The 16,178-nt window shown below is 39.5% G+C and overlaps 2 protein-coding genes across 2 annotated transcripts; one reads left to right on the forward strand and one right to left on the reverse strand.

The window, feature by feature from the left end:
- LOC146313662 (uncharacterized) lies at positions 1-2,357 on the reverse strand. The gene is made up of 2 exons (XM_084739655.1): positions 2,066-2,357; positions 1-1,100 (listed from the first exon to the last, which is right to left on the reverse strand). Exons 1-2 carry the CDS (start codon positions 2,256-2,258, stop codon positions 235-237), a joined length of 1,059 nt encoding a protein of 352 aa, XP_084595781.1. The 5' UTR covers positions 2,259-2,357; the 3' UTR covers positions 1-234.
- Positions 2,358-4,561: 2,204 nt separating this feature from the next.
- On the forward strand, positions 4,562-16,178 carry LOC146313663 (uncharacterized). The gene is made up of 3 exons (XM_084739673.1): positions 4,562-4,875; positions 7,778-7,963; positions 10,066-16,178. Exons 1-3 carry the CDS (start codon positions 4,695-4,697, stop codon positions 15,357-15,359), a joined length of 5,661 nt encoding a protein of 1,886 aa, XP_084595799.1. The 5' UTR covers positions 4,562-4,694; the 3' UTR covers positions 15,360-16,178.

Consider the following 16,178-nt stretch of genomic DNA (forward strand, 5'->3'; position numbering starts at 1 on the left):
ATCTTTTTTCCTTTTCTACGTTATTCCACAGATTTACTCCTTTAACTCTCCCCAAACACGAACTGCAGCTCCAGATAAAAAAAGCCCTGGTCCTCATTTGACGCTCCAAAACCGAAACAAGTTCGGAGTGCGAGCGTCAAGTCAGTTTGACGCGCGTCAAGATGCTTTCAGTGCGCGTTCTGCCATTTAGAACAATGGGTGCACTTCATCCTCTCCTTCAGCGTCTGTTTCTCTCTAATCGGTTTGTCTACGGTGAAGCTGTGAGGATTCAGTACATTTATGAATTTTGAGCTGTCTACACCAGACAAATCTTTTGTCACAAAGGTTGCACCTGAATCTTTTCTGTCCTGTGTGGGTTCTCATGTGACTCTGTAAAGTTTCACGCACTGAAAAAGATTTCTGACACACTGAGCAGCTGAAAGGTCTTTCTCCTGTGTGAATTCTAATGTGAATGATCAGGTGTTCCTTTCGTCCAAATCTTTTACCACAGTCAGGGCAACCAAATGGTTTCTCTCCTGTGTGAGTTCTCATGTGTCTCTTCAGACCGTACCTTTTGGTATATGCTTTGCCACACTCAGAGCAGTGAAATGGTTTCTCTCCTTTATGAGTTATTATGTGTCTCTTCAAAGCTGCTTCACAGACAAATATTTTTCCACATTCACAACAACTGAGTGACTCATCAACGTTACATCTCATGTCACTAACTTGGACATTTTTTGAACCTGACTGAGGGTCTCTGGTCACCTCCCAATCACTGACTTCAGTCTCAGAGGAGTCTCCAGTCTTGTCCGGTGTTAAATGTACATCAGGATGTGAGTTCCTGTCTGGTTCTGGTCCTCCACAGTCGTCTCCATCAGCTTCTGTTTCCATCTGTTCTGTTTGTCTTTGATGAAGCTGTGAGGACTGAGGTTTCTCTTCAGCATCATCTTCACTCTTCACAGGGACAGGAGTGAATGTGAACGTGATGAGATCAGCCTCCTCCAGCTTGTGAAGCTGCTCTCCCTCCTGATTGGTCCAGACTTCCTCCTGTTCCTCTTTAATGTGTGGGGCCTCTCGTGGGTCCTCCTGGTCCAGACTGGGGCTCCACCCCTGCTGGATGTCTGCAGGAAACAGACAAAACAAACACACACTGAGAAAAACTGATTTCATGTTAATTAGGGATGTATCAGTATCATCTGCGTTTGGCACAGAGAGCAGAACTGAGAAAAATGACTTTTGATGATTCGGATCGAAAACCTCCCAGTTCAGATCGTATCACGGTTTTGAGTCATTGATCGGATTATTTTTCAGATCAGCAAAAAAGAAACAAGTGTTGGGATTAGAGTTAAATTATTTTAAAAATGCACTTGTCTTTGATCTTTGTCTGTCTGTAATTATCACCATAGTGATGTAATGTAATAATAATGATCATAGTAATGATAATGGTAATAATATTAAAAACTTCAAACTTATACAGTGCTGTACTATGTATATACTATACATATATTAGATCATTATACACTGTACAGTATAATACATAAGTCCCGCCTACAGCAGCACATCTGATTGGTTAGAAGTGATGATCAATCAGCAGACACACTGTGTGACAGACGGGGTGAGACAGAGCTGCAGCGGTGAGCAGAGAGGAGCTGTGGACAAGTTAAGACAGCTGATATCACCAAAGTTTCAATCAACATCACAGTTTGATGATCTGTTTCTATGGTGACAGCAGAGTTACATCAGTGAAAAAAGTTATGGTCTGGATTTCACTCGAGGCGACGTGACGACTTTTAACTGAGAGCTGAGCTGCACACAGCAGCATCTGTCCTTCTGTTCACTGCAGTAAACAGTCAGTAACAGTCAGTAAACAGTCAGAAACAGTCAGTAAACAGTCAGTAAACAGTGTGGCAGCCTGTTTCCTGTCACACTGACTGGTTCAGTTACCGTAAAGTAGAGAATAGAGGCGCTCTGCTGTTTGCTGTCAGTAGATCCAGAGTGTGAGTAGTGATGAGTGTGTGATCAGTGATCAGAGCTGATCGATCAGTGATCAGATGTGTGTGATCAGTGAGTGAGTGTGGGTCCAAACCTGCTCTGTGTAACCGAAGTTGAGGGTTGAAAACAGCGTCCAGTAGTCTCCGTTGTCTCTCGTTCTCCTCTTTTGAACGACAAAGTGTCTCCTCGTACTCTGCTATCGTTCTTTCAAACAGACCAAATATGTCTTCAGCAGCCGCAGTTAGTCGCTGCTTCACCAACGCTCTCAACATCTGGACTTTAGACATTTTCACACACACACACACACACACACACACACACACACACACACACACACACACACACACACACACACACACGGAGCTTTTCAAAGAGAAACACGGAAACTTTTTGAATGAAAAAAGGGGACTGGTCGACACCATCTTATTCCAATCATTTCCGGTACATGCACGTTTCTGGACTTCAAAATAAAAGCCCTGATGATTTTCTGAGACAAAAATTAGTTGTGTATATATGTCTTTGGTTAATATGCATTGTAAGCAGCGGTGGAAAGATTGCTGCATATCTGTACTCAAGTACAAGTACTATTACATTACTAAAATATTACTCAATTACAAGTTAAAGTGCTGGTGTTAGAATACTACTTAAGTAAAAGTACAAAGTATTATTTTACTTAAGTAGTAGTAGTATTACTTTTTAAACATTGACATTAAATGACTTATCAACAGCAGCATTAAATCAAACCTTCAGTCTCACCTCTTTTTCCTTAAACACTAACAATCGACTGGTGGTCTGACTGAAAATCTACATATAAAAGTACAAGTACCTCCAAAAAACTACTTATTTACAGTAATTTGAGTATTTGTAATTAGTTACTTCCACCCCTGATTGTATGTATGTAATATCTTATGTAACATTTTTAACAACAGTTACTGCGCATGTCTGAAACAAATTTCTTTCAGAGCAGTCAAGTGTATTGATCTCTCTGTGTTCCATTAAGATATTATCTTATGTGAATTATTAACATTATCAATATTTAACATGAATTACATATATAAGGTAAGATATGATCAACTTTATTGCAAATAAATAAATATAAATCTTTAAATCATAAAGGAATATTTCAAATAAAGTAAAAAATGAAATATTAAATAATAATATTTTTAAAACAAAAACACGTAAAGTATAAACACTATATACACTTTTCTCTTGAACAGATATATGGATAATTGGACTCATGTTGTAATATACACATGGTGTGTAGTATTATACTAATGAGACAAAATATAAATATTATTGCCTTTTAAAATGGAAGTGAACAAATACAGAGGTTTGGTTGCCCAGATGTTCACATGAGATCAGTGCATTTATCTGATCTGTTGAGCAGCAGCGTTCATCAGACCAATCAATCAATCACCAAACTCAATCAATCACCAAACTCTCTCTGAAGGTCAGGAAAGTGAGCGCTTGCAGATGAAATACATGAGATCATTTTGTCTCTGATCTAAACTGATGCTTCAGAGCAGCACAAAAACGAATCTGTGTCAGAAACATAATCATCTTTAGGTTTGTGGGATTTTTTTTTTGCTTTATGAACAAGAAAAACTACGACTCCCTCAAATCCACATTCAGGAGCTGCAAAACTCTTTTGGAGGGAAACCAAGTGACGTGATCAATGACTTCATGTTTGTCTTTTTTCCCCCAACTTTTATGATCTGTGTGCAAAATTAAATCAAGTTTGATATAAATATTAAAGTTGTGTTTAGTGTGGAGATCGAATGAGCTAAAATTTGCTTCCTCAAAAAGCATTTGGTTTAAAAATGTATCACAAAATGTAAGGAAGTGTATTTAAACCAACCGTCATTTCAACTGTTAATGTAATTTACCATTAAAGGTGTAACTTTATAATCAGTTATCAGTGATCTTTACCTCTGACCTGCCTGTAAACTCACTGAAATGAAAGTGATTAATAGTTCATAATTTATTTTCCAGCACCCAAATAATGACAAATCAGATTCACAAGATTATTTTTTTAAAAAGATTCCAGATTATCTAAAGATGAAAAGTAAATAATCTTAACAAAAGATTAAAGATCGGCAAAACATAGAGAGAGTGTGTGTTTGGGTGGGTGTGGGTCAGTTGGAACAGATGAAACACTTTTGATTTTAGGGAAAATTATCGGTTTATATTTTTTAATGTGTTTAATGTTCAGCATGTTTAGAATATATTTAATATGTTTTCAATAAATACTAATTACATGAGTTAAAACTAAAACTCCTGTTCAAACTAACTGAGTCATGAATCCATCCTGTTAGTCACATTTTAAACAATAATATTAAATGTTTCGTATGTTTTTAATTTGCAGAACTGTAAAGGATTAACGGTAACAAAGTCAAATATACATTTGGGAAAGTTAGAATAGAATGGATAATCTAATGAATAAGTTTGTTATATAATTAAACATGATGTGGCTTTAATTTTAAACATCTGGTCACCTTATATTAAAAGCATGATTCACATTTATTTTCCTAAAACAATTATCGATCTTTTATTGTGAACGTCGGGAGTGTAGCGGAAGTAGTATGTTTGTTTCCGGGTCTTGGCAGTTCCTTCTGGCGGACGGTTAGCGGTTAGCTTGTGTGTTAGCCTCTGTGTTATAATGAGTGAATGTTTCGGTGAATCTGTCCTCTCAGTGTCCACTTTGACTCTGTCCAGAGTGTAAAATGTCCTCCAGACTTCAGGAGCGGACAGATTCATTCAAACAGCAGCTGCTGACGGCACAGAGACGACATCTGATTGGACACTTGGAGACAACAATATCCGGATATGAGGAGCAGATCGATCGACAACAGAAGCTGCTGGATGTGATTTTACAGCCTAAAATCAAACTGAGAGGAGCTGCAGGTTTGTTCTCTTTAGTTCTACTGCTGGAAACATGTTGACTGAACTGATGCTAAGCTAACGTTAGCACAACCATCCATACTCTCTGTTAGCCGCAGCAGCTAGCTCCTGCTAACGAGTTTCATTTGGTTCTTTGACTGCTTTGATTGATTACTTTTTTAATGTATGAGGCCATTTGAAGGTGCCTCGAAGTAATTAAGTATTTTTACTTGAGTCCAAATTAAAACTACTTCACCTGAATATTTCCATTCATTTTATGTAACTCTATATTTACACTCCACCACATATCTGAGGTAAATAGTCTCCTTTTTACGCCACTACATTTGTCTGACAGAATTAGTTACTAGTTACTTTTTAGATTACAGTGTTTCATACTTTCCTGTCCAGTGAAAACCACGTATCTCCAGATATGTTCCTGTTGAGAAACTTTACAATGAGACTACTTTCATAAAAGATTTATAAATATGATAAACCATCATCAAAGGTTTTTTTCACTTGTTCAGAGCAAATCTGTCAGAAATCTGTAAATGTTCACTTCTCTTCTACTAATGGTTTTAAGCTGAAATCATTTTTTATTAAAAATGACCAAATCAAATTAATTAATCCTGTCACAATCTTGCCAATTGAAAAATAGGTCCAAACATTATTACTCCATTACAAGTGTTCTCTCAGAGTATTAGTTACTTTTTACTTTTTCTGTTCTGCTCAGTGGTCACACTCCAAACTAGGACTAAAAGTTTTGTGCTCTTTCCTTAACCGATCGTTCTAAACACAAACAATCAATGAATTGATTAATCATCAATAACACAGTATTTGTGTGTGTGTTCATGTTCATCCACATGTCCTGGTTTTCATTGGCCTGTTTGCGATTGGATCATCTGATTGGCTGCAAAAATGCAGATGGAAGGTTTGGATATTCATTAAAATTGTTCTCAAAACTCAAAGTAACTAAGTAGATTACATAGTAGGGGTGGTTAATCTGTCTGATTTCCCGATCCAATTCGATTACGATTATTGATGTCCCGATTCGATTACCAACCGATTTTCGATTATTAACGATTCTCGATCAGCGATTATTGATTTTCCATTTGACAACAGCAACCCAAAATACACCACAAAGTTATTGCACCATTAAAAAAACAGTCAGTTGCTGAATGACTTAACTCTTTTATTGAGTAACAATTCAAAGCACTTCCTGTGTAGTGCAAAAAAGAAAAAAGTGTTGGAATTAGAGTTAAATTATTTTAAAAATGCACTTGTCTGGCTCAATGTCCCGCCTACAGCAGCACATCTGATTGGTTAGAAGTGATGATCAATCAGCAGACACACTGTGTGACAGACGGGGTGAGACAGAGCTGCAGCGGTGAGCAGAGAGGAGCTGTGGACAAGTTAAGACAGCTGATCACCAAAGTTTCAATCAACATCACAGTTTGATGATCTGTTTCTATGGTGACAGCAGAGTTACATCAGTGAAAAAAGTTATGGTCTGGATTTCACTCGAGGCGACGTGACGACTTTTAACTGAGAGCTGAGCTGCACACAGCAGCGTCTGTCCTTCTGTTCACTGCAGCTCTGCATGGAGATTTCAGCTTTTATAACTTATACAAAACTAACAGTGACAGAAAAACTATGATGCTCACATGTGGTCAGAACCGTAGAGGACGATCCGTACGAGACACGGGTCAACTGTGATCCGTACGAGACACGGGTCAACCGTGATCCGTACGGGACACGGGTCAACTGTGATCCGTACGGGACACGGGTCAGCCGTGATCCGTACGGGACACGGGTCAACTGTGATCCGTACGGGACACGGGTCAACTGTGATCCGTACGGGACACGGGTCAACTGCGACTCGTTTCAGCCCTAGTTGGTCGCTCGTTGCTGGTTGATCCTCGTCCATTTTACACACCTGCTCGTACGGCTCACTCGCTCTGGCCGCTGCACGCACTTGCGAATTGGAACTGGGCGCGCTCGCGTGACGTTCAACTTCCGTTGACCGCAGGATAACATTTTTGCAAAATAAAATAATGCAAAAAATAATCTCAAACTTTTTGACCGTTAAGGTCCACTGATGGTGTTTAAATGCAGGAACTTCTTAACAAATCAGTGATGAAGTTGGCAGTGACAGTAAAAATACATGGGGGAATAATAATAATTATAATAATAATATTACAGCCCAAATCGACCCGACCTGACCCAAACCTGTCAGGTCCTGTCAGATCTGGGCACAGATCTCAAGCTCTAAGTCACTGTTGACCTTTTTCGTTCCAACATGTTTATTAATACTTTATAATGTCCCTACAACCAATTAATAGGTTAGTTATAAACATTTATGAAGGTGGTCTGATAGTGAAATGGTACTGAAGGTTCTTCTTCTTCAGTCAAATAAACTTTTTTCTTGGATCAGCTGAAAAATAAAATCAAGCTTTTTTTTCTGATTTTTAGAGATACATGATTCTCACAGGACAGCAACCATATGATGGTCTTATGGACCATGATGCATTGCTGTAGATTAAACTAGCCAACAGTGTTAAAATGAGCTCAACTTTTGAAAATCCACAGCAGTAAAATGCAGCAGGAATATTAATCCAATAAAAACACTGACAAGAACATTTTCCTGCAACTACTACTTAAATAATAATTTACTAAAGTGAGATTTTTAATACTGTACTTCTACTTGTAGTGGAGTATTTTCACAGCGAGACGAGGTGTTTGCAAGCTCAGCATTAGATGCAGCCAAATCCTTCATACTGGTCCATTAAATGTCAGTTGTTGTGAGTTTTAGTTCATTTACAGAAATCCAAGTGAAAAACTGTTCATAGTTTATCCAGAAAATATCACTATTTCGAGCTTTAAGATAACTCATGTTTTTCCATAATGTGTGTGTGTTTCTGTATTTCAGAAACGGCAGATGTTCAGCAGTTGTCAGTGATTAAAGATTCATTCAAACAGCAGCTGCTGACTGCACCACGAGAGGATCTGATTGGACACTTTGAGACGACAATATCCAGATATGAAAAGGAGATTGATCGGCAACAGAAGCTGCTGGATGCAATTCTTCAGCCGGAAATAAAGCTGAGAAGAGCAGGTTTGTTTTCTTTCTGCTGCTCTGCTCATGTTTCAGGGAGCTGAAGCTAAGCTAATGTTATCTAATCCATCTTTACTCTGCCAGCCGCAGCAGAGTCCAGTATTGATCCGCAGTGCCGCGTCTCAGTGAGACACTAAATGTTCCCACTTAGGTTGTGGAGCACATTTTCTCTAAAGATGGCGTAAAAAGTGATCAGAATAGTTGCCAGTTGATTGATAAACATCCAAACTTGTTGAACAAAAAGGAAAATTATATTTGATTTCTTGTGTTGGTTTGAATTCAACAGTCTGTTGTAGAATAACTTTTAGACTCGTTCTCAGGATCAGATTAATTCTGGTTCTTTAAGTGAGCAAAGAATACTTTAGACTAATGATGATCCACACAGACGGTTTGAATTTTTCATTTAAAAAACAAAAATAGCAACTTTGTGTGGCAGCGTGGATCCATCTAGTGGATAAAATCTGTCACTTCAAAGTTGATGGTAACAGAACTGAAACAAAAATGTGAAAGTATTGTTACATCATTTTTCTAGCAAAAAAAGCCAAACATTTATTGATTCCAGCTCCTCAGTTCTGAGGATGTTCTGTTTGTCAATCTTTTATATCGGTGTAACACAGAAGAAATCTAATTTGTTTATTTAAACTTGTAAAGCTCTTTGAGACTAATAAAGTTCTAAATCTGCAGATATTGCAAAAAGTGTGGGGCTGGGAGACATTCAGTCAAACAAAAACCAGTCTGATTTTACAGTGATTGACTATATCATGATTTATTTCAATGTGATGTTCTGTAACATGCTCAAACTGTAACAAGAAGCTCTCAACACTGTTGGTCTTTATGTGACATCCAGTGCAGGTACTGTATTCACAGTCATGTTTGCAAAATATAGCTGGCCTCAAGAAATGTGACAGCCACCTCACTCGTGGTTAAAACTATAAATCAGCACAAAAAAAGATAATTATCAACAACATAAATCGTCAGTTTCATCTAAAAAGCTTTTTAAAGCATGGGTCAGTGAAACAAGCCGTGTGCAACACTCTTTTGGTAAGGTCCTTACATTATCTTTTTCATCTCTTTGGTCAGAGGTGGCATCTTCGAACCTGTTTAGAGGTCCACACTTGCAGGTGGTCCTGAAGCATCTATACTACAAAATTGGAAAGTGCTTGTATTGATATTTATCGATATATCTATTTTTGACAACACTTCTTTGACCTTTAGCTGAACAATTGCAGTGGTTGGCTCTCAACATGTGCCATCTAAGGTCAACAGGCGTTCATTGATCAAGACTCCCAAAAAAAAAGGTATTTTGCTACCTGTACCTGGAAAAAGTAACCTGCACCAGCTCAATTTTAGATTGAAGAGTAGAGACAGCCATCTTGAGTTCTGCCAAACGGGCCACCTTGTAGTGTTCTAGCAAGTTGGCTATGGCAGCCATGCTAACTTCGCTAAAGGCAATGTCATCCTTGAGCATGGAGTCTTTCTTAGTCTGCTTTGTGGATTTAGATGACATTTCTTTGTGAGGACTTAAGTTAATCAGTAGTTTTATGATGTAGTTGCAAAAAGTTAGAGAATTATGGGGTTTGAAGGACAAAAGTTCAAAAGTGTGAGAAGAGTAGTCACACATGTCTACTCCTCAGCCAACATTTACCCACCCTTAATAGTAAATTTATCAATTTGGGGTGTTGGTCTCTTGGTTGGGACAAAACAAACCACTTGGAGTCATCACCTTATGCTGTAGGACATTGTGATCACCATTTTTCATTGATCTCTGATGTCTTATAAACCAAACGTGTAATCAAGAAAATAACTGATACTTTATCAATACTGAAAATAATCATTGGTTGCAGCCATAATTGCAGGTTCAGCAAAATAATAGGGGACACTGGAAAAAGGGATGTCTTGTTACTGGTGGGGGTTAAACGGGCAATGACTGCTGTGCAAAGCCTCAGGATACTGTTACTATAATTAAATGCGGTCACTGTTTGTGTCTTAGCAGATATAATTTTATATTGTGATCACAGAAAAATCAAAAAGCTCAATTTCAGGCTTTAGCACAAACTCATGGTTTTCTTAAATGTGTGTTTGTATTTCAGTGGTTCCACCAGATGTTCAGAAGCTGTTGGTGATTAAAGAGGAGGTTCCCCCTGAGCAGCAGGGGTGGGAGCCCAGTCTGGACCAGGAGGACCCAGAAGCACCACACATTAAAGAGGAACAGGAGGAAGCCTGGGTCACTAAGTTCCCATTCACTCCTGTCCCTGTGAAGAATGAAGATGAAGATGAAGAGAAACCTCAGTCCTCACAGCTTCATCAAAGACAGACTGAACAGATGGAAACAGAAACTGATGGAGAGGACTGTGGAGGACCAGATCCACCCAGGAACTCGCATCCAGATCCTGTTGACAAGACTGAAGACTCTGCAGAGACTGAAAGTGATGGGTGTGATAAAGACTGGAAGGATAGAAAATCATTTCGGTGCCTTGTGTGTGGTAAAACATTTAAACAAAAGGGAAATCTGACTACACACATGAGAACTCATACCGGAGTAAAACCATTTAGCTGCTCCTTTTGTAATAAAAGGTTCACTCAGAAAACAGGTCTGGACTACCACTTGAGAATTCACACAGGAGAGAAACCATTCAGTTGCTCAATTTGTGGTAAAACATATAGACACAAAGGAGCTCTAACATATCACATGGCAATCCACACAGGGGAGAAACCTTACAGCTGCAGCATTTGTGGGAAAAGATTCAGGGGGGCGTCACAGCTCAGACTCCACAAGTGTGTCAATGAGACATCAGAGCGAGAGAGAAGAGAAAAACCCAAGAAACCCCTGAGCTGTTCTGAATGTGATGCAACATTTCCCAACAATTACCTGTTGGTGACCCACATCAGAATGCATAAAGGCAAGAAACTGTTCACGTGCACAGTTTGTGGTAAGAAACTTCAGTTTAGTTCCCATTTAGAAATACACATGAGAACCCACACAGGAGAGAAACCATACAGTTGCTCTGTTTGTGGAAAAGGATTCTCACAAAGAGGAATCATGAGGCAACACATGGCGGTCCACTCAGGAGTGAAACCATTCAGCTGCAGTGACTGTGGGAGGAGATTCTTTTGGCAGTTTCAGATCAAAAGACACAAGTGTATCGCTGAGTTCGTCAGACGAAGACGAATTGGCTTTGGAGGTTCAGAACCAGTCAGGAACTTGAATACAGATAAACATTTAAAATCAAACGCTGATAAAGAGACTTTTGATGATGACAGTGACGACATTGATTTTTGGAACGAGACTCGGCAACATCAGTCAGGTTTTACCTATCGGAGAAATAAAACAGTCTCTAGAAATGATGGCTATAATACTGGCAAGGAACCATTCAGCTGTTCTGATGACATGACTAAAACTGAAACCAGGATAGATGACAAACAGACCAGGCAACATCAGTCAGACCTAAAGCATGTGAAACATGAGGATAAGAAACCATTCAGCTCCAATGAGCGTCATAGAAGATCTGGAGACAGTCACAATCTAGGTCAAACAGGAGAGAAACCATTTAGATGCTTCTTTTGTGGCAAACGATTTGTGACAGGAGGACATCTAACAAGGCACCTAACTGTCCATGTAGGAGAGAAATTACTCAGTTGTGTCATTTGTGAGAAAACATTCACTTTAGAGTCAGAACTCATGAGCCACGAATGTGTTCAGGAATTGTCACAGCTTCATTCTGACAATAAATATTTCAGCTGCTCTCACTGTGGTAAAGGATTTGACAATAGACACCATCTGCAGGCACACATGAGAATTCATGCAGGAGAGAAACCATGTAGGTGCTCTGTTTGTGGTAAAACATTTGCCAGGCGTGAGATCTTAAGTCTTCACATGACATGTCACACAGCAGAGTCTTTCCACTGCACAGTTTGTAACACAGGTTTTGTTGACAGTGAGTCTTTAATTAAACACATGAGAATCCACACAAGACAAACACAGTTTAGTTGCTCAATTTGTGGTAAAGAGTTTGCATGGAGAAGATATCTTACCAAACATATGGAAGTTCATGGAAAGGAGGAACTCTATAGATGCAGTGTTTGTGACAGAGGATTCACTCAGTTGTATCAGCTCAATTACCATCAGTGTGCTGGTCATCCATCATCACAGCTTCATCAGAGTCAAACTGAGGAGAGCAGAGAGCCTCTAGTCAGCACCTCAGCTGAACAGATAAAAACAGAAGCTGATGGAGAGGACTGTGGAGAACCAGAACCCGCCAGAAGCTCAGCTCCAGATAGAGATTTACAATTCAGTAGTGATGATAAGACTTCAGAGTCTTCTGAACCTGAGACTGAAGTCAGTGATGGTGACTGGGAAGAGACCAGAGAATCAAATTTAAACTCTGTAAAACATAATGAAGTCTCACCGAGTGAAGAAACATGTAACACTGTCAGGAAACGATTCAGTTGCTTAGAGTGTGGTGAAACGTTTCATCATGATCACCTTCTGAGCCTCCACATTGAAAAACACACAGCAGAGAAACAACTTGCGGAAAGAGAAGGTCTCAGCCGATGTATAGCGGACATGCATAGGGGGACAAAGTTGGAGGCTCCACATATTAAAGAGGAACAGCAGGAAGTCTGGATCAGTCAAGAGGGAGAGCAGCCTCAAGTTCCATTCACTCCTGTCCCTGTGAAGAGTGAAGATGATGAATATAAACTTCAGTCCTCACAGCTTCATCAAAGACAAAATGAACAAATGAAAACAGAAAATGATGGTGAGGACTATGGAGGACCAGAACCAGCCGCAAACTCACATTCAGGTACACATTTAACACCAGACACTGATGTGACAAAAATCAGTGAACCTCAGTCAGACTTATACTGTCTGAAAATCAGTGGATTGAAGAAACCGGTCAACTGTCCTGTGTGTGGGAAACAATTCAGCAACAACTCAAGTGTGAAGACACACATGAGGATCCACACAGGAGAGAAGCCATACAACTGTAACATTTGTAACAAAAAATTCATGTGGCGTAGTATGGTCAAAAGACACAGATGTATTGTTAGGTCCACAAGACAAACTAGACACAGCCAAATAAAAGCCAATGGAGAGGACTGTGGAGAACCAAAACCAGCCAGAAGTTTAGCTCCAGACATCGATTTACAATTCAGTAGTGATGATAAGACTTCAGAGTCTTCTGAACCTGAGACTGAAGTCAGTGATGGTGACTGGGAAGAGACCAGAGAGTCAATTTTAAACTCTGTAAAACATAATGAAGTCTCACCGAGTGATGAAACGTGTAATACTGACAGGAAACGATTCAGTTGCTCAGAGTGTGGTGAAACGTTTCACAATGATCACCTTCTGAACCTCCATGTTAAAAAACACACAGGAGAGAAACAACTTACAGAAAGAGGAAGTCTCAGCCGATGTATAGCGGACATGCATAGGGAGACAAAGCTGGAGGCTCCACATATTAAAGAGGAACAGCAGGAAGTCTGGATCAGTCAGGAGGGAGAGCAGCCTCAAGTTCCATTCACTCCTGTCCCTGTGAAAAGTGAAAATGATGAATATAAACTTCAGTCCTCACAGCTTCATCAAAGACAAAATGAACAAATGAAAACAGAAAATGATGGTGAGGACTATGGAGGACCAGAACCAGCCACAAACTCACATTCAGGTACACATTTAACACCAGACACTGATGTGACAAAAATCAGTGAACCTCAGTCAGACTTACACTGTCTGAAAATCAGTGGATGTGAGAAACCGGTCAACTGTCCTGTGTGTGGGAAACAATTCAGCAACAACTCAAGTGTGAAGACACACATGAGGATCCACACAGGAGAGAAGCCATACAACTGTAACATTTGTAACAAAAAATTCATGTGGGGTAGTATGGTCAAAAGACACAGGTGTATTGTTAGGTCCACAAGACAAACTAGACACAGAGCAATAAAAGCCAATGGAGAGGACTGTGGAGAACCAAAACCAGCCAGGAGTTCAGCTCCGGACATCGATTTACAATTCAGTAGTGATGACAAGGCTTCAGGATCTTCTGAATCTGAGACTGAAGTCAGTGATGGCGATTGGGAAGAGACCAGAGAACATCAATCAGGCTTAAACTCTCTTAGTAGTAATGAAGTACCTGTAAGTGATGCAGAATGTGATACAGGGAAGGAACCATTTACATCTTTTGAGTGTGGTGAAAGATTTACAGAGAAAAGCAGTCTGATGACACACATGAGAATTCACACAGGGGAGAAACCATTTAGTTGCTCCCAATGTGGTAAAAGATTTTACCGAAAAGGACATTTGATCATACACACCAGGATTCACACTGGGGAGAGACCACTCAGTTGCCCTGAGTGTGGTAAAGGATTTGTCCAGGAGGCAGCTCTGAATTCCCATTTGAAGTGTCACACAGGAGAAAAACCTTACAGCTGTTCACTCTGTAATAAGTCATTTATAGCGCAGAAATACTTGCAGTTACACATGAGAACCCACACAGAAGAGAAACCATACTGCTGCAATGTATGTGACGAAAGATTCACTTGGAGTTATCAGGTCAAAAGTCACAGCTGTAGTGGTAAGTCCACACAGCTTCATGGACCCTGGACCAGTCAAGAGGGAGAGGAGCTTCAAGGGCAGGAGGCGGCTGATATTACCGGTTTCACATCCACCCCTGTCCCTGTGAAGACTGAGAATGATGAAGAGAAACCTCAGTCCTCACAGCTTCATCAAAGACAGTCTGAACAGATAAAAACAGAAACTGAGGGAGAGGACTGTGAAGGACCAGAACCAGCCAGGACCTCGCATCCAGATACACATTTACAGCCAGACACTGATGATAGTGTTGACAGTGATTTTTGGAAGGAGACCAGAAAAAGGCCATCAGGTTTAAACTCTTTGAAAAATGATGAAATCTCTAAAAGTGGTCATAGATATGATTCTGGCAAACACGCTTCAGAGCCCCTTGAAGCTGAGAGTGGTGATAGTGTTGACAGTGATTTTTGGAAAGACAGCAGTAGACCATATAGCTGCTCTGAGTGTGGTCAAAGGTTTCCCCAGATTCACCATTTGAAGAACCACATGAGATTTCACTCAGAAAAAGAGCCAAAAGAGAAAGAAATATTTGTTTGTTCAGTTTGTGGTCAGACATGTCTTTATAAGTCCCATCTGAAGATACATATGAGAACTCATACAGGAGAGAAACCATTCAGTTGCCCAGTTTGTGGTAAAAAATATGCACATAAAGCAAGTATGCAATCTCACATGGTTGTCCACAATGTGAATAAGCAATATGCCTGCAATGTCTGCGACAAAAGCTTTGCTTGGTTTACAGAGCTTAAATACCATCAGTGTGTTGGTGAATCCTCACATGAAACACCATTTGAAAGAGAAACCAACTGAAACCACACGTCACCCCGCACATGAGAGCACATATGATTCATGGTCTTGCTGAGAAAATTGGCAGGAAGTGAGGCTGTAGAATACAGCTGCAACCATTGAGTTTTTACATTGCTGATTACTGTAATGACTATTATCAAATGTTTTGATCAACAGCTCAGAACCTAAAGATATGCAGGTTACTGTTACATATGTCAATATGAAACAGCAGGTCTTAAATTTGAACCTGCATTTTTTTGGGGGGAGAAATTTTTCTTAAATTTCTGAAAGTATTAGTTGATTATCAAAATAGTTGCAGATTTTCTCCTTTTCTTTTATTTGATAAAGACGTGATTTTGATTGTACCAAAGAGATTTTAAACCCAAATTAGGTTTTTGATTTTTGTAAGAAAGGCTTTCCTTTTGCAGAAAACTTATTTTGTCCATGTTTTTATTTTATTTTTTAAATATTTGAACAGTGTTCCATCCATGTACATGCACTGGCCTGAATGTGCATGTACACTGGACTCACTGCTGTGTGGACTTGATACTGTCTACCACTCATTGTTACATTTTATTCAATGTTGTATCATGCATTCTTCTCTAAAACTTCTACATGTTAACAAGGTGGACCTCAAATAAACCTCTTGGGAAGACAGATGAGATGATTTCTCGTGTTTCCTCTGCAGATGACAATAAAACTAAAACTTGAAACTCTGAGCTTTTCATTGTTAAATACATTATTGGAGAACTGTCTGGCTATCTCTGCTTATGCTGTTTATGATTGTCCCACTGCATCATGTAGATGTTTATCTATTCTGTTAAAAGCTGAATTTTTACTATG

This window comes from Lutjanus erythropterus, chromosome 16, assembly GCF_056507025.1.
Source record: "Lutjanus erythropterus isolate fLutEry1 chromosome 16, fLutEry1.hap2, whole genome shotgun sequence".
Classification (NCBI taxonomy): domain Eukaryota; kingdom Metazoa; phylum Chordata; class Actinopteri; order Lutjaniformes; family Lutjanidae; genus Lutjanus; species Lutjanus erythropterus.